This window comes from Nesoenas mayeri (assembly GCF_963082525.1).
Source record: "Nesoenas mayeri genome assembly, chromosome: 3".
Lineage (NCBI taxonomy): Eukaryota > Metazoa > Chordata > Aves > Columbiformes > Columbidae > Nesoenas > Nesoenas mayeri.
Genome location: NC_137544.1, coordinates 447178 through 465125, shown reverse-complemented (window position 1 = coordinate 465125; position 17948 = coordinate 447178). Strand labels below are relative to the sequence as shown.

At 66.7% G+C, this 17948-nt stretch overlaps 1 protein-coding gene across 1 annotated transcript; it reads right to left on the bottom strand.

Moving 5' to 3' along the window:
- Window positions 1-1273: 1273 nt before the first annotated feature.
- KIF3C (kinesin family member 3C) lies at window positions 1274-12218 on the bottom strand (the record flags this gene model as incomplete). The annotated part of the gene is made up of 8 exons (XM_080342556.1): window positions 1274-1367; window positions 3017-3192; window positions 3817-3925; window positions 4171-4287; window positions 6209-6327; window positions 6416-6538; window positions 6622-6723; window positions 10806-12218. 8 exons carry the CDS (start codon window positions 12216-12218, stop codon window positions 1274-1276), a joined length of 2253 nt encoding a protein of 750 aa, XP_080198682.1.
- Between the last annotated feature and the right edge of the window lie 5730 nt (window positions 12219-17948).

Sequence of the window (17948 nt, the reverse complement as noted above, 5' to 3'; positions counted from 1 at the left end):
GGTGGAGACTCCTCTGGATCCTCTCAGGTAGCATCGCTCCCCGACTGCGGGCGTCTTTGGGAGGGGATGGAGATTCCCACCTCCTGCGCTTGCTGTAAGGAGTTAAACACCTCATAGGGACGGGAGCTGGGTGCCAGGCAACGGGACAGGACAGGGCTGGCGTCTCCAGAGCGCGGCACAGGTGGACAAAGTCCTGGCACCACCAGGACTGGCGCGGTTTGGTTAATGTGCAGGTCCTCTCTGTGGATGGAACCAGCGTTCCTGGCTGCCAGCCATGCCCAGGACTCAATGAGATGTCATTGCTGCCACCAGAGCTGGAGAGTCCCTCTGGGCCTCTCACAAGCCCAGCACGAGGAGCTGCCACCGCAAAGTCCCCAAATCCTTGTAGAAATCACCAAACTGCTTGGAATCGCAGCACCGGTGTCCAGGGCAGCCTCACCGGTGTCGGGGGCAGCCTCACCGGTGTCCGGGGCAGCCTCACCGGTGTCCAGAGCAGCTTCACCGGTGTCCGGGGCAGCCTCACCGGTGTCCGGGACAGCCTCACCGGTGTCCAGAGCAGCTTCACCGGTGTCCGGGGCAGCCTCACCGGTGTCCAGAGCAGCTTCACCGGTGTCCAGGGCAGCCTCACCGGTGTCGGGGGCAGCCTCACCGGTGTCCGGGGCAGCCTCACCGGTGTCGGGGGCAGCCTCACCGGTGTCCGGGGCAGCCGCACCGGTGTCGGGGGCAGCCTCACCGGTGTCGGGGGCAGCCGCACCGGTGTCCGGGGCAGCCGCACTGGTGTCGGGGGCAGCCTCACCGGTGTCCGGGGCAGCTGCACCGCCTGCCGAAGCCACCAGAGAAGGGCCCGTGCCCCCCTGCAGGCTCTGCGGGGTGCGATGGCGAGCAGTGACCACCGGCAGTGTCCCCATGTCCCAGCCGCGCGGGGGCTGCGGCGGTGGCCCGGGGTGGCGGGAGCCCATTGTCCCCGAGGCGCGCCCGGCGTGGTGCCCGCTGCCCGCCTGGGGCGTCCTCCAGTCCCAAGGCGCCTCCTGCCTCGGCGCATCAACCACTCCATAAATAAATACGTTAAATAAATAAAGTGACAGATCCGGGTGGGGAGGAGGGGGCAGGAGGAAGGGGGGCAGCTCCCCTCGCCCCGGGGGCTGTTCATGAGCAGCTCACACAAACACACGAGCACACAAAGTAGCTGAAGACAAAGACGAACTGGGACCAGTGGAGATGCTGCCGGCTGGGGCCCGGCCTGGGCCGTCGGGGGACAAGGGGCTCCGGGACGTCACTCCTGAGCTGGCATCGTGGTGGCGCGCGGGGAGCTGGCGGCGAGGGACACATGCGTGGTGGAGGACGGCAGCGACCGCGGCGTCTGGCACCTGGGGCGGGACAGGAAAACTGTTTCCTTCTCCTTCCCCTGCCTCCCCTTTCCCCAAAACCCACCTGTTGTCTCAGGCACCTACACGGGCAGCGCCCAGGGACACCCAGCTGGGCAGGACGCGACCTCGTGTCTCACCATCTGGGATGTATCATCGAACCACAGGACGGTTTGTGTGGGAGGGACCTTCCCAGCCCCCCAGTGCCCCCCCTGCCATGACAGGGACATCTGCACCAGCTCAGGCTGCTCAGACCCCGTCCAGCCTGGCCTGGGGTGTCTCAGGGATGGTTCAGCCACCACCTCTCTGGCCAACCTGGGCCAGGCTCTCACCACCCTCAGCACAAACAATTTCTGCATCATGTCCACCCTGAACCTCCCTCCTTTAGTTTAAAACCATCACCCCTTGTCCTGTCACAACAGACCCTGCTCAAAAGTCTGTCCCCATCTTTCTTATCAGCCCTTTTAAGCACTGAAAGGTGCACTCAGGTGTCCCCGGAGCTTCTCTCCTCCAGCTGAACACCCCAACAGCAGAGCTGTTCCAGCCTCGGGTCATTCCAGGGGCTGCTCTGGCCCCTCTCCAGCAGCTCCATGTGTGTCTGTGCTGAGGTGCATATGACGATACACAACGTCCTATTTTGAATTCTCATCCAACAACCATCAGCAAAGAGAGGTCAGCCATACTTCAAAATACATCACACCCCATGGCCATCTCCACCCCAAAAGGAACAGGGGGTTTGCTGCAGCTCCTCCGCCAGCCCCGCGCCCACAGCCCGTCCCAGCGGCGCACCCGCAGCCCCGCGCCCACAGCCCGTCCCAGCGGCGCACCCGCAGCCCCGCGCCCACAGTCCATCCCAGCGGCACATCGCAGCCCCGCACCCACAGCCCGCCCCAGCGGCGCACCCGCAGCCCCGCGCCCACAGTCCATCCCAGCGGCACATCGCAGCCCCGCACCCACAGCCTGCCCCAGCGGCGCACCCGCAGCCCCGCACCCACAGCCCGTCCCAGCGGCGCACCCGCAGCCCCGCACCCACAGCCCGTCCCAGCGGCGCACCCGCAGCCCCGCACCCACAGCCCGCCCCAGCGGCGCACCCGCAGCCCCGCACCCACAGCCCGTCCCAGCGGCACATCGCAGCCTCGCACCCACAGCCTGCCCCAGCGGCGCACCCGCAGCCCCGCACCCACAGCCCGCCCCAGCGGCACATCGCAGCCCTGCACCCACAGCCCGCCCCAGCGGCGCACCCGCAGCCCTGCACCCACAGCCCGCCCCAGCGGCGCACCCGCAGCCCCGCGCCCACAGCCCGTCCCAGCTGCGCACCCGCAGCCCCGCGCCCACAGCCCGCCCCAGCGGCGCACCCGCAGCCCCGCGCCCACAGCCTGCCCCAGCGGCGCACCCGCAGCCCCGCACCCACAGCCTGCCCCAGCGGCGCACCCGCAGCCCCGCACCCACAGCCCGTCCCAGCGGCGCACCCGCAGCCCCGCGCCCACAGCCCGTCCCAGCGGCGCACCCGCAGCCCCGCACCCACAGCCTGCCCCAGCGGCGCACCCGCAGCCCCGCGCCCACAGCCCGTCCCAGCGGCGCACCCGCAGCCCTGCACCCACAGCCCGCCCCAGCGGCGCACCCGCAGCCCGCGCCCCGGCCCCGGCACTCACCAGGAGCGGGACTTGCGCACCCGCGAGGCCGCCGGCCGCTCCAGGAGACTGTCCAGGTGCATGAGCCTCTCCAGGTGGAGAGCCCGGGGGTCCTGCTCCGCCGGGTCCCTGCTCCGCTCGAACTCAAAGATGGCCGGAGGGGAGAGGTCCAGCTCCAAGAACATGATGTTCTCAGCCTGCAGCGGGACAGGGCAAAGGGAAAGCCACCACGGGGAGTCACTGGGTGGCAGAACACGGCACCAGCTCTGCCAAGTCCACGCTGCCAAGAGCAGGTGATGGGCGCACCGGGCAGCGGGACCCTGCTCTGGCTGTCGCAGCCTCAGGGCTGGCCCCAAACTGGAGCCCGGGCCCCTGCTCTGCTCAGGCTCTGCACGGCCCTGTCCCTTCCGACAGCAGGAGCTCCAGCACTGCTGGGCGGCAGCTCAGGGACCAGCCGAGAGCATGGCCACCCATCCTGCCACGGGGGAGGATAACGCTGGCGGCTTGATCTCACCTATCTCAAATCGGCTGCTGTTTGTTTATTCCATTTCCTCTTCCACTGTTCATCCATCCACCCATCTACCCATCCATCCATCCATCCAACCATCCACCCACCCATCCATCCACCCACCCACCCACCCACCCACCCACCCATCCACCCACCCATCCACCCATCTACCCACCCATCCATGCATCCACCCGTCCATCCACCCACCCACACACCACGCATCCATGCACCCATCCACCCACCCATCCATCTCCCCTCCCATTTACCCAATGACCTCTTGTTCCCCAGCAGGCACTGGTGCCCTCTCACGTACCCGGTAGCGAGGATGAGACCCCATGGCCATGGCCACGCGGGCGTACTGGCTAATGGGTCTCTTGTACCCCACGGCGGAGGTTGGCCGCTTCTTCATCTGGTTGCTGCTTCTGAGAAATCAATTAAGAGGGGAACATACATTAGAGAACATCGATCCCTACTGAACACGTGCCCAAACAGTGATGAATGGAGCTCGTCTACAGGGGGTGAAGCGTCGCCCTTCCTGCTGGGGCTTGGCTTGGACATGATTTCCACCCGCAGGCACCTGCGACCATCCCAGGACCCCTGATGTTCCCCCAGCCCTGGGGACACCCCTGCCCCACAGGCAGAGCGCGGATCGGGGACAGGGACGTACCCTCCGGTGGGCACCAGTGGCTGGAACTTCCACTGGTCCTCCTCACCGTCGAAGTACAGGCGGTTCATGATCTTGTTCTTCTCTTCTGGTGGGATGAAGTTCTCGATGATCAAGTACCTGAGCGAGTGAGCGGCCAAGAGAGAGATGGAGCGGGAGAGGACGGAGTTAATGTGACAAGTGACAGAAAACAGGTCGGAAAGGGAGAGGAAAGGGATGTCGGGAAGAGAGGGAGACAGGGAAATGGGAAAATGTCCAGACGATGGAGACAGGACAGAAACGGAGCAGTTGAAGCAATAAATGTGGCCAACAGAGAGGCGGGAGCGGGAGGGCAGGGACGGGGAGGATGAAGGCTCCGCCAGCCTCCCGACCCGCTGCCCCACCACGAAACAAAGGAAAACTCTGTGCTGCAAAACAGACCCGAAGGGAATCTTTTCTGTCCACATTTTGCGAGGCAAGTTGAGCAGCTGCAGAAAATTGTTGCGAGTTGATGAGCTGCTTCACGGAGCCACCGGCTCTTAAAAGGTTGGAATTGTGTGTGAAAGGACAGGTAGCAACATTTTATTTCTAGTAAAAGTATAAATATTTTATCTTGAACATGTTTATATATATATACGTATATATATTTGTCTGGGTGGGTATTTTTAAAGACATTGAATACGCTCATTGCCCAAAGTGAAACCAAACCCAGCGAGGGGTTGGACCCGCAGCTGTGGCTCCCGCTGGGGGAAACGCCGCCCAGCTTTGCCGGGTGCCGCGGTGGTGCCAGCAGCTCCTGCGGCGCTGGGGCCACCCCGAGTCCCCCCGGCTGCTCCCCCTCTGCCGACAGCGCCGGGGACGGGCAAGTGTCCCCGTGCCCTGGGGGACGCTGAGCTCCAGCCCCACCACCACCTCCCGTCCCAGCCACAGTCGCTCAGCCACAGCCGCGGGGCTGCCGCGCTCTGGTTTCTGCTCGTGTGCTTTCTGGTTTCTCTCCTTTTCAGCAACGTTTTAACGCTCTTGCACGCAATGCACCCCGCGCAACAGGGCAAGTCTGTGCCACAGCTCCTGCCCCTGCTCACAGGGCAGGAGGCGCTCAGCCGGCCCTGCCGGCAGGCGCGTCGCTCCCTCCGGCTGCACACCCGGTGCCGCTCTGCGCACCCCACATCGCTCTGCGCACCCTGCTCCACCCTGTGAACCCCAGCTCTGCTCTGCGCACCCCACATCGCTCTGCGCACCCCGCTCCACCCTGTGAACCCCAGCTCTGCTCTGCGCACCCCACATCGCTCTGCACACCCCGCTCCACCCTGTGAACCCCAGCTCTGCTCTGCGCACCCCACATCGCTCTGCACACCCCGCTCCGCCCTGCGCACCCCAGCTCTGCTGAGCACCCCACATCGCTCTGTGCACCCCAGCTCTGCCCTGGGTACCCCAGCTGTGCTCTGTGCATCCCACTCCGCCCTGTGTACCCCAGCTCCACCCTCTGTACCCTAGATCGCTCTGTGCACCCCAGCTCTGCCCTGGGTACCCCAGCTCTGCTCTGCACACCCCAGATCACTCTGTGCGCCCAGCTCCGCCCTGTGCACCCCAACTCTGCCCTGTGCACCCCAGTTCTACCCTGTGCACCCTAGCATTGCCCTGTTCACCCCAGCTTAGCACTGCACACCCCAGATTGCTCTGTGCACCCCGACTCTGCTCTGTGCACCCCAGCTCTGCTCTCCACACCCCAGATCACTCTGTGCACCCCCACTCTGCCCTGTGCACCCCACATCACTCTGTGTACCTCAGTTCTGCTCTGTACACCCAAGATCACTCTGTGCACCCCGGATCGCTCTGCACACCCCAGTTCTGCTCTGCACACCCCAGATCACTCTGTGCACACCAACTCTGCCCTGTGCACCCCAGATCGCTCTGCACACCCCAGATCACTCTGTGCACCCCGGATCGCTCTGCACACCCCAGTTCTGCTCTGCACACCCCAGCCCTGCTCTGTGCACCCCAATCCTGCCCCGCACACCCCTGCACGGCTGGTCCGGGGCATGGGGGATGCACCAGCACCTACTTGAGCTTCAGCTCCCGCGTCTGCTCGTTCTGCGCCTCCTCCAGGTCCTGCCGCACGCGGATGTACTCGTCGTGCTGGTCCTGGATCTCCGCCTTCACCGCCTGCAGCTTGGCGTACAGCTGCGAGAGAGGAGCCCTCAGCCTGTGGCCCGGGGGCTGCGGGGCCCGGGGGCCGCAGGGTCGGTTGTGTCCCCCGCCACGCTCTCACCTTCTTCAGCTTCTTGGTTTTGATCTCCACCTCCTGCTGCAGGGAGGTGAACGTCTCCCGCAGCTCCATGGTCTCCTCGTCCCGCAGCATCATCTCCTGCTGCATCTCCCGCTCCCGGCGTTTCTGCAGCGCGTGGGGAACGCTCAGAGCAGGGCGGGGGGACCGGCCGCTGGGACACCCCGGCACCCCGGCCCCCGTGCCGTTACCTGCTCGGCTATCTCCTGCCGCTTCAGCTCCAGCATCTTCTGCTGCTCGTTGGTGTGGTCCACAATGGTCCTGCCGCCGATGAGCAGCTTGCTCTCCATCGCCTGGGGGCGCAGAGTGGGCAGGGGTCAGCGCACGGCCCCACGGCGCTTGTCCCAGGGGTCAGCGCACGGCCCCACGGCGCTTGTCCCAGGGGTCACCCCCGTCCCTGGCCGCTGCCTGGGGCACCCTGTCCTCCCCCACCCTGGGGAGGTGGGAGCTCCGGTGCGGCACGTGCTGTGGTCCCAGCGGACGGGGGGACTCGGACACCCGCCGGCCCAGGGCTGGTTCGGCACCGCTGGGGGTGCTGCAGCGGGGAGCGGGCGCCGTGTCCCCTCCGCGGGGACGTGGCACAGGCCGCTGGCACCGAGCCCGGGCTGGTCGGGGTCCCGCTTCCTTCCGCCCAGCTGCGAGCCCAGATGTGCAGCAGCTGCCGGGACCGGCCCCGGCCAAACCGGAGGCTCTGTCTGCTCTCCCTTACACCGTGCACACACACGCTCGTGTACAGCCCCAGCGCACACACATGCGAGCACACTCAGGTGTGCACACCCACGCACACACACGTTAGCACACGCGTGCATGCCTGTGTGTGTGCAGGGATGTGCACACGCGTGCTGGCGTGTGCACACACTGAATACACAGGCACACACGTCAGTGTGTGCACACATTGAATACACGCACACACGCATGCTGGTGTGTGCACACACTGAATACACAGGCACACACATCAGTGTGTGCACACTGAATACACGCACACACGCATGCTGGTGTGTGCACACACTGAATACACAGGCACACACACGTGCTGGTGTGTGCACACACTGAATACACGCACACACGCATGCTGGTGTGTGCACACACTGAATACATGTGCACAGGTGTGCCAGTGTGTGCACACACTGAATACACGTGCACAGGTGTGCCGGTGTGTGCACACACTGAATACACACACACACACGTGTGCTGGTGTGTGCACACATTGAATACATGTACAGACATGTGCCAGTGCGTGCACACACTGAATACACGTGCACACACTGAATACACGTGCACAGGCATGCTGGGGTGTGCACACACTGAATATACATGCACACGTGTGCCGGTGTGTGCACACACCGAATACACTTGCACAGAGGCAGAGGTGTGCGCACACTATGCACCGTGTGTGCGCACACCATGCCCCGTGTGCGCGCGCACCATGCCCCGTGTGTGTGCACCATGCCCCGTGTGTGCGCACCATGCCCCGTGTGTGCACACACCACGCCCCGTGTGTGTGCACACCCGTGCAAGACACGCGTGCAGCCCTGTGCCCGCCCGCAGCCGTGTCCCGTGTCGGGGTGTCGGTGGGCCGGCGCGGCTGGCACTGGGGAAGGGGAGGACGGGGGCTCAGGGGCATGAGCAGGGACGGATCCAGATGTCCCCGCGCCACTGCACATGGCTTTAAAAATTGATGTCCCCGCCAGCGCCTGCTGCAGCACCACCCGTCACTGTCACCGTCCCCAGGGTGTCCCCACCAGCCGCTGACCCTCACACCCGGCGAGTGCCTGTCCTCCCCCGCGGGTGTGTGCCCTTGGGGTCCCCCTGCACCCCTAGATCGAGGACCCCACATGCAAAGCTCCACTGTGAGACCCCCACGGCCACTCAGCGCCACAGGGCGCACCCCCCACGGGTGACCCATCCGGCCCGCCCTGCACCCCCAGCCCCAGCACAGGGATCCCCCTGGCCCTGTTGCCTTTGGCCGGTGCCGCTGGCCGGGGATCCTGCCGGAAGCCACCGGGTTGCTGGGGGGGCTGAGACCCCCGAGGGCAGCCTCCGGCCCTGTGCTGTCCCCTCCCCTGCCCGTGCTCCCCATAGCAGCCGCACTGGGGGCCCTGGGGGGCTCTGGGCCCTTCGCGCCCCCTCTTCCAAAGCCGGTTCTTGGTCCCAGTCACACACTGTGATGGCAAATGTCCCCTACACGGTGCCGGGGGCGTGGGGACGGTGCTGGGCCCGGGTAGGGTGCTGTCCCCTCCCCAAAGGTCCACACCAGCTGAGCCATCACACGGGATAGAGGGGTCTCTCAGCTCCGCCGATCTGCCCTGCCCAAGCACTCGTTCCCTCTAACGAAATGAGTCCCGATGTCCTTCACGCTGGCACAGATGGAAGGTTAAGCCTCTCACGGAACTCATTTCCGGCACCCAAATAACTTCCCCCGCTCTTGCTCACCCGCTGACCCCGGCAGCTGCCACAGCCGCATGGCACGGGGCCGCGCACAGCACCGGGGCTGAGGCTCCGCCGCACCCGCCTGCTGCACACCTGGGTGCCGAGGTGCACATCTGGGTGCCGAGGTGCACGTGTGTCGGGGGCTCGGTGCCCCCTGTGTCCCAGCCGGACGGTGGGGCCCGGCCCCGGTGGTGTCACACAGCAGAGGCAGCACCCTCATCCACGAGTGTGACAGAAAGACGGGAGCCAGCGTGTGTCACCCACGTGTGGGGCACCCCGTGTGCCCCCCGGTCACCGCGACCGCCTGTGCCGTGGTCACTACGGAGACATCAAACGTGTGAGCAGGACATGGGGCTCTTTTGACAGCGGTGCCTCCCTGCCAGGCTGTGCTGTGTGGCGGAGCTGCCCTGGGCACCAGGGGCCACAGCGTGCACCCCGTGACGTCCCCTGGGCAGGGCCCTGGCAGTGCCCGGGGTGACAATCAGCTGGCTCTGCCCCGCACCGCTGGCACGGGGGGATCTTTGCCCCCAGGGCGACGCCTCGCTGGTGTGACCATAGCGCACCCCGCGGTCCTGCAGCACTGGGCGGCCCTGAAGGCCACCGAAGGGGACGCGGCGTCATCGCGCCTCCAGCCCTGCCTCGTTACTCAGCAGTTACAGGACACGCGGTGGCCCCGAGCCAGCGCGGCCGCACCGTGCCGGACGAGGACACCGCGCGGGACGGCTGCCAGCCACAACCTGCGCCGCACCGCGGCAGCACCGGCTGCGGGGAGCCCACCCCTGCGCCCAGCACCCTGCTCTGCCGGGACACCCCAGGGGACATCTGCCATGGGACGTCCGTCATGGGGCATCCGTCAGGCCACACAGCAACCGGTGTCCCCCCACGGCTCTGCCCCAACGGTACATTACAGCGTGAGCCCCCGCGCCCGTGCACGCATCCAGGCCACACATCCCTGGGCATGACCATGCATCCTTGGGCCCTGCCACGCGTCCCTGGGCACTGTCACCCATCCCTGGGCACGGCTGTGTGTCCCTGGGGCTGCAGCCAGCACGGCTGTGGCCATGGAGGGGGGTCTGACCGCACCCCCCTGCTCAGCCCCCGAATCCGCAGGCAGGGACCGACAGCCCAGGTGTGTCCCCTGGAGGCTCCGTGCCAGGTCCCCAGCCCGGCCCCGGCATCCCGGCCACGGCAGTGACGGAGCAGCTGTGCCCAAACGTGACACCGTTGTCAGGGTGCCCGGGTTTGGTCCCACTGCCATGGGGCCAAGATCGCCCAGCCTAACCGGGAATAGGAGCAGGGCTGGGGGGGCAGTGGGGCAGCCCCCGACCCCCAGCATGGCTGCCCCAGCCCCCCACACTCAGCCCCACGTCCCCGAGCACCCCTCACAGGGTGCCAGAGACGTGCGCTCACCCACCCCGCTCCGCTCGGGGTGCCAGGAAGGATGTGAGCTGGGGGGCACACGGGGGTCCCCGCAGAGCGGCCAGGCGCTGCCCGTGGGGCTGGACAGGCGCGGGGCGGGCAGGGACGGCAGGGACGGCAGGGACGGCAGGGACGGCAGGGCCGTGTCCCCAGGCCCAGCCCTGGGCGTGTTCCCAGGGCCACCGGGGACGAATCCGCAGCATCCCTCCCCTCCCTCCCCGCGCCAGCCGCTTTGTTGTGCCGAGGGCACGGGCGCTGAGCACGGCGCGCTCATGCACCAGTGACCCGCTCCCCACGGCCCTGTGTCCCCGCGCCCCCGGGAGCTCCCGCACAAGGTCCCCACGCAGGTCCCCGGCTGCGGGCACCCCCAGCCACAGGGGCTGCCCCCAGACACCTGCTTGGAACCCTCGCTGGGGAGCCCACCCTGCCTGGACACCCTGCTTGGGACCCACCCAAGCCCCACCGGGCAGGAGGCAGGGCAGGTCTTCCCCCAGCGTCACTCGCAATGGCGCAGGGTGACAGGTACCTTGTACTTGGTGGCCAGCAGCTCTGTGGCCTCCTGCTCCTTGCGCAGATCCTCTATCATCTTCTCCTTCTCCTGCAGCAGCTTCTGCTTCTCCTCGCTCACCAGGCTGTGGTCATCCTGGATAGCGGCTTTCTCCTCTTCCAGCCTCTCCTTCTGCTCCTTCAAGTAATTCTCCATGTTCTTCTCCAGGCCTTCCTCGTTGTCATCCTCGCCTTCGTTCTCCGTGGCACTTTCTCCATCCGCCGCTTTCTTCCTCCGGCTGCTCCTTCTCCTCTTCTTCCCCAGCATGCCGCGTTTCTCCAGCTGGGCCTTCAGCCGGACAATCTCCTCCTGGAACTCCCGCAGCAAAGTGTCCTTGGGGTCCTCGTTCACCCGGGGCTTGTTCTTGATGTTCTTGGCCCTGTTGGCGAACCTGAGGGTGGAGAGGCTCTCCTCGTAGCTGTGAGAGGCCGGGCCCAAGGTGGCCACCATGATTGTCTTGGCGTTGCCGCCCAGGGAGTCCTGCAGCAGGCGGGTCAGCTTGGAGTCCCGGTAGGGGATGTGTGTGCTCTTGCCGTCCACGAGCGCGGAGATGACGTTGCCCAGGGCAGAGAGGGAGAGGTTGATCTTGGACGCTTCCTTGGGGCGCTCTCCGTGGGCGCCCATTTTGCTCTGGCGCTCGCTGCCGGCCAGGTCCACCAGGTTGAGCTTGCCCACGCGGATGTGCTCCTCGCCGTCCGGCCCCGTCTCGCTGCACTCGATGGTGATGAGGAAGATGGCGTGGGAGCGGGAGCTGTGCTCGTTCATGTTGGTGCTGCCCACGGAGCGCGTCTGGCTCCCCAGGTTCATCACGTGCTCGATCTCCTTGACGTTCTTGGTCACGAAGGAGGAGAGGTCCTTGATGTACACCCCCGTCTCAGGGTTCTCCTTCAGCTCCAGCTTCTTGCTCTGGTCCTTGGCGAGGAGGTCCCTGATCTCCTCCTGGTAGATCTCCAGGTACGAGGCCCTCACCAGGTACTGCTGGTTCTGCGAGCGGGAGATGTGGGTGAAGATGTGCTCGAAGGAGCTGGGGATGATGCCCCGCTTCTCGGGCTCCGCCCAGGCCCCCTGCATGGTGTAGGTCTTCCCGGTGCCGGTCTGGCCGTAGGCGAAGATGGTGCCGTTGAAGCCCTGCAGCACCGAGTCGATCAGCGGCCGCACCGTCTCGTCGTACAGATCCGCCTGCTTGGAGCTGGCGTCGTACACGGCGTCGAAGGTGAAGGTCTTGGGCAGCTCCCCGGGCGCGGCGCGGGGGTTGCGGATGCTCACCTGGCCCAGCTTCACGTCCAGCTCCAGGACGCGCTCGTAGCCCGCGGCCTCCTCCTTCCTGCTCATGGGCCGGCACCGGGCCACCACCCGCAGCGCCTCGCAGCCGCTGCGGGGCTTGCCGGCCATGGCGGCGGCGGGGGATCAGCCGCGCCGGCCCCGCTGCAGCCCCCGGGCCGGGGCCGGGGCCGGGGCCGGGCGGGGGCGGCGGGCGGGGCGGAGGCTGCGCGGGGCCGGGGGGCGGCGGGGCGGCCCCGCCGGGCGCTGGCTCATGGCAGCGCGGCCGCTCGGCCCGCCCGGCTGCGGGTGCGGGTTCGGGCGGGCGGGGCGGGGCGGGCGGCGCGCCTGATTCGCTGCACACACGCACACGCGCGGGCGGGGGCGCGGGGGGGGCGCTGCCGCCCCCCGGCACGCCGGGAGCTGTAGTCCGGCCTTTGTGCTGCGCGCCGGGCGGAGCGGCCGCCGGCGCGGGTGCGGCTCCGGGCTGCGGGCGCTGAGTGCGGGACTGGCATGCGGGATAAACGGTGCGGGACTGGCGTGGGGGCGCAGAAGTGGTTTGCGGGATTCAGGGTGCAGGATGCAGCATAAAGGATGCACAATTGCGATGCAGGATGCACGACTAGGATGTGAGATTCAGGATACAGAATGCAGGGCTGGGAGGCAGGATGCAGGATGCAGGATACAGGATGCACGACTAGGATGTATGATTCAGGATACAGAATGCAGGGCTGGGATGCAGGATACAGGATAAAGGATGCACAATTGGCATGCAGGATGCAGGATGCAGGATGCAGGACTAGGATGTGAGATTCAGGATACAGAATGCAGGACTGGGATGCAGGACACAGCATACGGAATGCAGGGTTGGAATGCATGGTGTGAGATAAAGGATGCAGAACAGGGATACAGGATGCAGAACTGGGATGGAGGATGCAGGGTACAGCACTGGGCTGCAGGATTGGGACGTGGAATGTGAGATGCAGGATGTGGGATAGAGAATGCAGGAATGGGAAGCAGGATTGGAACACAGGATGCAGAGTACAAAATGCAGGATGGGGATGTGGGATGCAGGGTGCAGGAAGTGGGATGCAGGTTTCGGATGTGGGAATGCAGGACTGGGATGCAGGATGTGAGGATGCAGGACTGGGATGCAGGGTGCACGGTGCAGGATGTGACACAGGACGCAGGACGGGGCTGCCTGGTGGAGAGCACAGGATGTGAGATGCAGGATGCAGCACTAGCATGCAGGATGGGGGTACATGGCATGGGGCAGGGATGCAGGGCCGGGCCGCAGGGTGCGGTACGGAGGACAGCAGAGGCAGCGGGAGGTGCCCTGCCCCGGCAGCCCCCCGGGACAAAGCCCTTTCTGCAGTCCCGGCAGCCAGGACAGGGACACCGCCCCCACCTCCTGCCGGGCCAGGGCAGCGTCACCCTCGCCAGCCAGCCCTGCGTGTGCCCTCACGGCAGCGACCCCTGGCCTCCCGGTCCCCGTCCCCTGTCGCTCCGCCGGCCCCGGCACGGCTGCCGTGTCCCCGCACGGGCTTGTGGCCCGGGGGGAATAATCCCCGGCGCTTTATGGGGGAGGCGGCCGGGGCTTCGGGGGCAGATTACACATCCTCGCGGTTAATCGAGTCTCAGCAGCCGCCCGCTCCCCGGAACCAGAGATTATCCCATAATTAATTAATTAGGGTATTTGCTGCCATACACATGATTGCTGGGTTCAATCCGAGTCCTCTGTCTCCAGGAGGAGGTTTTGGGGAGGGACGGTCCCCGCGCAGAGGCACAGCCCCAGCGATGGGCACGGAGGCACAACGGAGGGCATGGCGGGGGGTGGGGTGGCACGGGGTGCAGCAGGGAGGGCACAATGGAGGGGGCGTGCGGGGGAGGGGGACACAATGAGGGGGAGGGGGGAGGAGGATGGAGGAGGGACGGAGGGTGGAAGCCACAGTGGGGGGCGCGATGGGGGGTGGAAGGGGGGATGGATGCAGCAGCCATGGAGGGAGGGATGGAGGGGGTGGCAGAGGAATGGGAGGGTCTGTGCAGGGGGATGCAGGAGGGAGCTGGAGAACACGACACGGAGGGCAGAGGCGGGTGGAGGAGGCAATAGAGGAGGATGGAAAGGGCACAGAGGAGGGATATGGGAATGGCGGGGGCTGTGGAGGGGAGATGGGGGGCGAGTGCAGGAGGAGGAGGACGGGGCACTGCAGGGCTGGGCCTGACCCCACCAGGCTGCGCAGTGGGGCTGGGCAGCACCGTCCCCACGGCGGGGTGCGGGTCCCACCGGGCTGCGGTGCCGCTCTCCCCACGGGCTGAGGCTCCGGCCCCGGCTCCACGCTGCCCCTCCCCTCCAGTGGCGCCCGCACTGCCCCACGGGCTGCCCGCGGCACTGGGGACGGCGCGGGGAGCACAGGGTCCGCACCAGGGCCACCTCTGCGCTCCTGCCCTGTCCCGGGTCAGGGTCCTGCAGGTGCCCCACACCGCGGGCACGGCCATGGGGCGGGGATCAGCCCGCGTGTGGGGCCAGCACAGGCCTGACCGTCCTGCCTCAGCTGCCGCCCCTGTGTCCCCCTCCCTCCCAGGTCCCTGTGCCGGGCAGGGACCCCGGTGCTGCCCAGCTCTGCCTGTAGCACTGCCCAGCTCTGCCTGTAGCACTGCCCAGCTCTGCCTGTGGCACTGCCCAGCTCTGCCTGTGGCACTGCCCAGCTCTGCCTGTAGCACTGCCCAGCTCTGCCTGTGGCACTGCCCAGCTCTGCCTGTAGCACTGCCCAGCTCTGCCTGTAGCACTGCCCAGCTCTGCCTGTGGCGCTGCCCCGGTGTCCCCAGGGCGGGGGGCTCAAGGGCTCTGCCTGTGGCACTGCCCCGGTGTCCCCAGGGTTGGGGGCTAGGTCAAGGGCTCTGCCTGTGGCGCTGCCCCGGTGTCCCCAGGGCGGGGGGCTCAAGGGCTCTGTCTGTAGCACTGCCCCGGTGTCCCCAGGGTTGGGGGGTAGGTCAAGGGCTCTGCCTGTGGCGCTGCCCCGGTGTCCCCAGGGCGGGGGGCTGAAGGGCTCTGCCTGTAGCACTGCCCCGGTGTCCCCAGAGCAGGGGGGTGGGTCAAGGGCTCTGCCTGTGGCACTGCCCCGGTGTCCCCAGGGCGGGGGGCTCAAGGGCTCTGCCTGTGGCACTGCCCCGGTGTCCTCAGGGCGGGGGGGTGGGTCAAGGGCACCATCGTCCTGCTCCCCCGGCAGCCCTGGCCATGGTGCCCCTGCCCCAGATCCCCCGCAGGACAGGGTGCAGTGATGGGTAGGGGTGGGGTGACACGTAGGAAAGGGGGGTATTTAGGCAGGACAAGATACAAGGCCAAAGTGACACAGGGGGACAGGGTGACATGTCAGCATGGGGTGACACATAGGGCCATGGTGACAGAGGGATATGGTGACACAGGGTGACCTGTAGGGTGGGTCCCTTGCCTGCAGATGTTGACACCGGATCGGTGGCCTCTGGCCTGACCTTTGGGGCTGTCCCCAGGGCAGTGGGGCTGAGGGACAGTGGCCCCTCGTTGTGCCCCTCCTGGGCCAGCCCCGGGCACATGGGCAGGGACACTGCAGGGCACAGCGATGCCCGCCCCAGCAGCCCCCACAGCAGAGCCCTGAGCCCCTCACCCTTCACTCCATGGGGGATACAGTGCAGGTGGGGCCCCAGGGGACCCCATCACCAGCTCCATCCACCCACATGTGCAGACAGGGTGTGGGTTGGGGACCCCAGGGCAGCCATGGCCAGGTGGGGGTCCTGGTGACACAGCCGGTGGTGTCACGGTGTGGCCATTGGCGTGTGACAGGGCGCATGGGTGGATTGTGGGGCCCTGGGTCATGGGCAGCTGGGGAGTCCTGATTCCCATGGCCTGGGCTTTCCTGTTCCTCCCCGTCCCGTGTCCCCATGTCCCACAGCCACCCCGAGACATCGCAGCCACCGCTTGGGCACCGTGGCTGCTGTTGGGGTAACACAGACACCCCTGAGAGGCCATACCCAGCCCCTGGACACCTGGCTGGGTTTGGTACCACGGCCACCCAGGACATCACTGACATCCCTGGGGCACCATGGTCACCTCTATAGGACACTGCAGCCATCCCTGGGACATCACAGCCACCTCTGGGACATCACAGCCACCTCTGGGACACTGTGACCACCCCTGAGACACCACTGCCAGCACCCTGCTCACACCTGGGCCACCGAGCCTGTTCCTGGGAGAGCACAGTCACCTCTGGAACATTGCGGCCACCCCTAGGACACTGTGACTGGCCCTGGGACATTATGGCCATCTCTGGGACACCACAGCTGTCTCTGGGACATCTTGGCACCCCTGGGACACTGTGGCCACCCCCAGGGCACTGTGGCCATCTGTGGGACACTGTGCCACCCCTGGACATCCCTTGCTCTGCCTCGTCCTGGCCACTGGTGGTCCCCAGCCCGGGCGGGGGCCGTGGGGAGGGACGCTGGGGACAGTGTCCCCTTGGGGTTCTTCCCACCCTGCTGCTCCTCAAACCTCCCAGCCCTGCCCCTGCTGGGTCCACAGTGCTGCCGTGGGGCGAGGGGGGGCTGTCCATGCAGCTGGTGACAGGGACACTGCACCACAGGGACACTGCACCACAGGGACCCCAGCACTACAGGGACCCCAGCACAGGAGGGACCTCGACACAGGAGAGACCCCAGCACTGCTGGGACACGGCACCATAGGGACCTCAGCACTGCAGAGACCACAGCACAGCAGGGACACTGCACCACAGGGACCCCGGCACAGGAGGGACCCCGGCACAGCACAGCAGGGACCCCAGCACTGCAGGGACCCTGGCACTGCAGGGACACTGCACCACAGGGACCCCGGCACAGGAGGGACCCCAGCACTGCAGGGACACTGCACCACAGGGATCCCAGCACAGGAGGGACCCCAGCACTGCAGGGACACTGCACCACAGGGACCCCAGCACAGCAGGGACCCCAGCGCTGCAGGGACCCCAGCACAGGAGGGACCCCGGCACAGGCAGCTCTCGCCCTGGCCCTGGCCGTGCCGGGCGTCTGCACCTGTGCTGGGCACGTGCTGGGCTGGGAAGGGGCTGCAGCCCCCGAGCCCCACGCTCCCATGGGAACGCCGCCAAGCTCCGAGGAGATGCTCTGCGCTGGAAAAAATGCTGGAAAGTGCCAAACGAGCCAATTCCCAGCCCCTGTGGGTGGCCGGGGGAGCCGAGGGGGCTGTGGCCCCAGGAATCCCCAGGTGCTGGGACACCTGGCACCCTCCGTCCCAGCCTCAAGGTGAGGGGCCCTCCGGGGCCGGGGTCAGCTCGGCACAGCCGTGGGCCAGCTCGGCACAGCCGTGGGTCAGCTCGGCACAGCCATGGGTCAGCTCGGCACAGCCGTGGGCCGGGGTCCTTAGGGAATTAGTGAGGGAAGCCTGGCCGAGCTGGGACAGTTTCTGGCAGCGGCCTGGGACAAATCACAGCAGCGTCACTCGTGGTGACGCCGAAGGCTGTGCCGATGGGGGGCAGCCATGGAGAGCCCTCCAGCTCGGCACCCGTGGCACGGTGACAGCAGGGCAGCAGGGCCGGACACACAGTAAGGACAGACAGGCAGCAGGACATACAGACAGCAGGGACAGAGGGGCAGCAGGGACGGATGGCAGCAGGATGTACAGACAGCAGGACGGACAACAGGGATGGACAGGTACCAGGACAGACAGGCAGCAGGGACAGCTGGACAGCAGTGATAGACAGACAGCAGGGACAGACAGACAGAAGGAACGGATGGCAGCAGGACGGATGGTAGCAGGACAGACGGTCAGCAGGACGGATGGCAGCAGGGATGGACAGACAGCAGGACAGATGGCAGCAG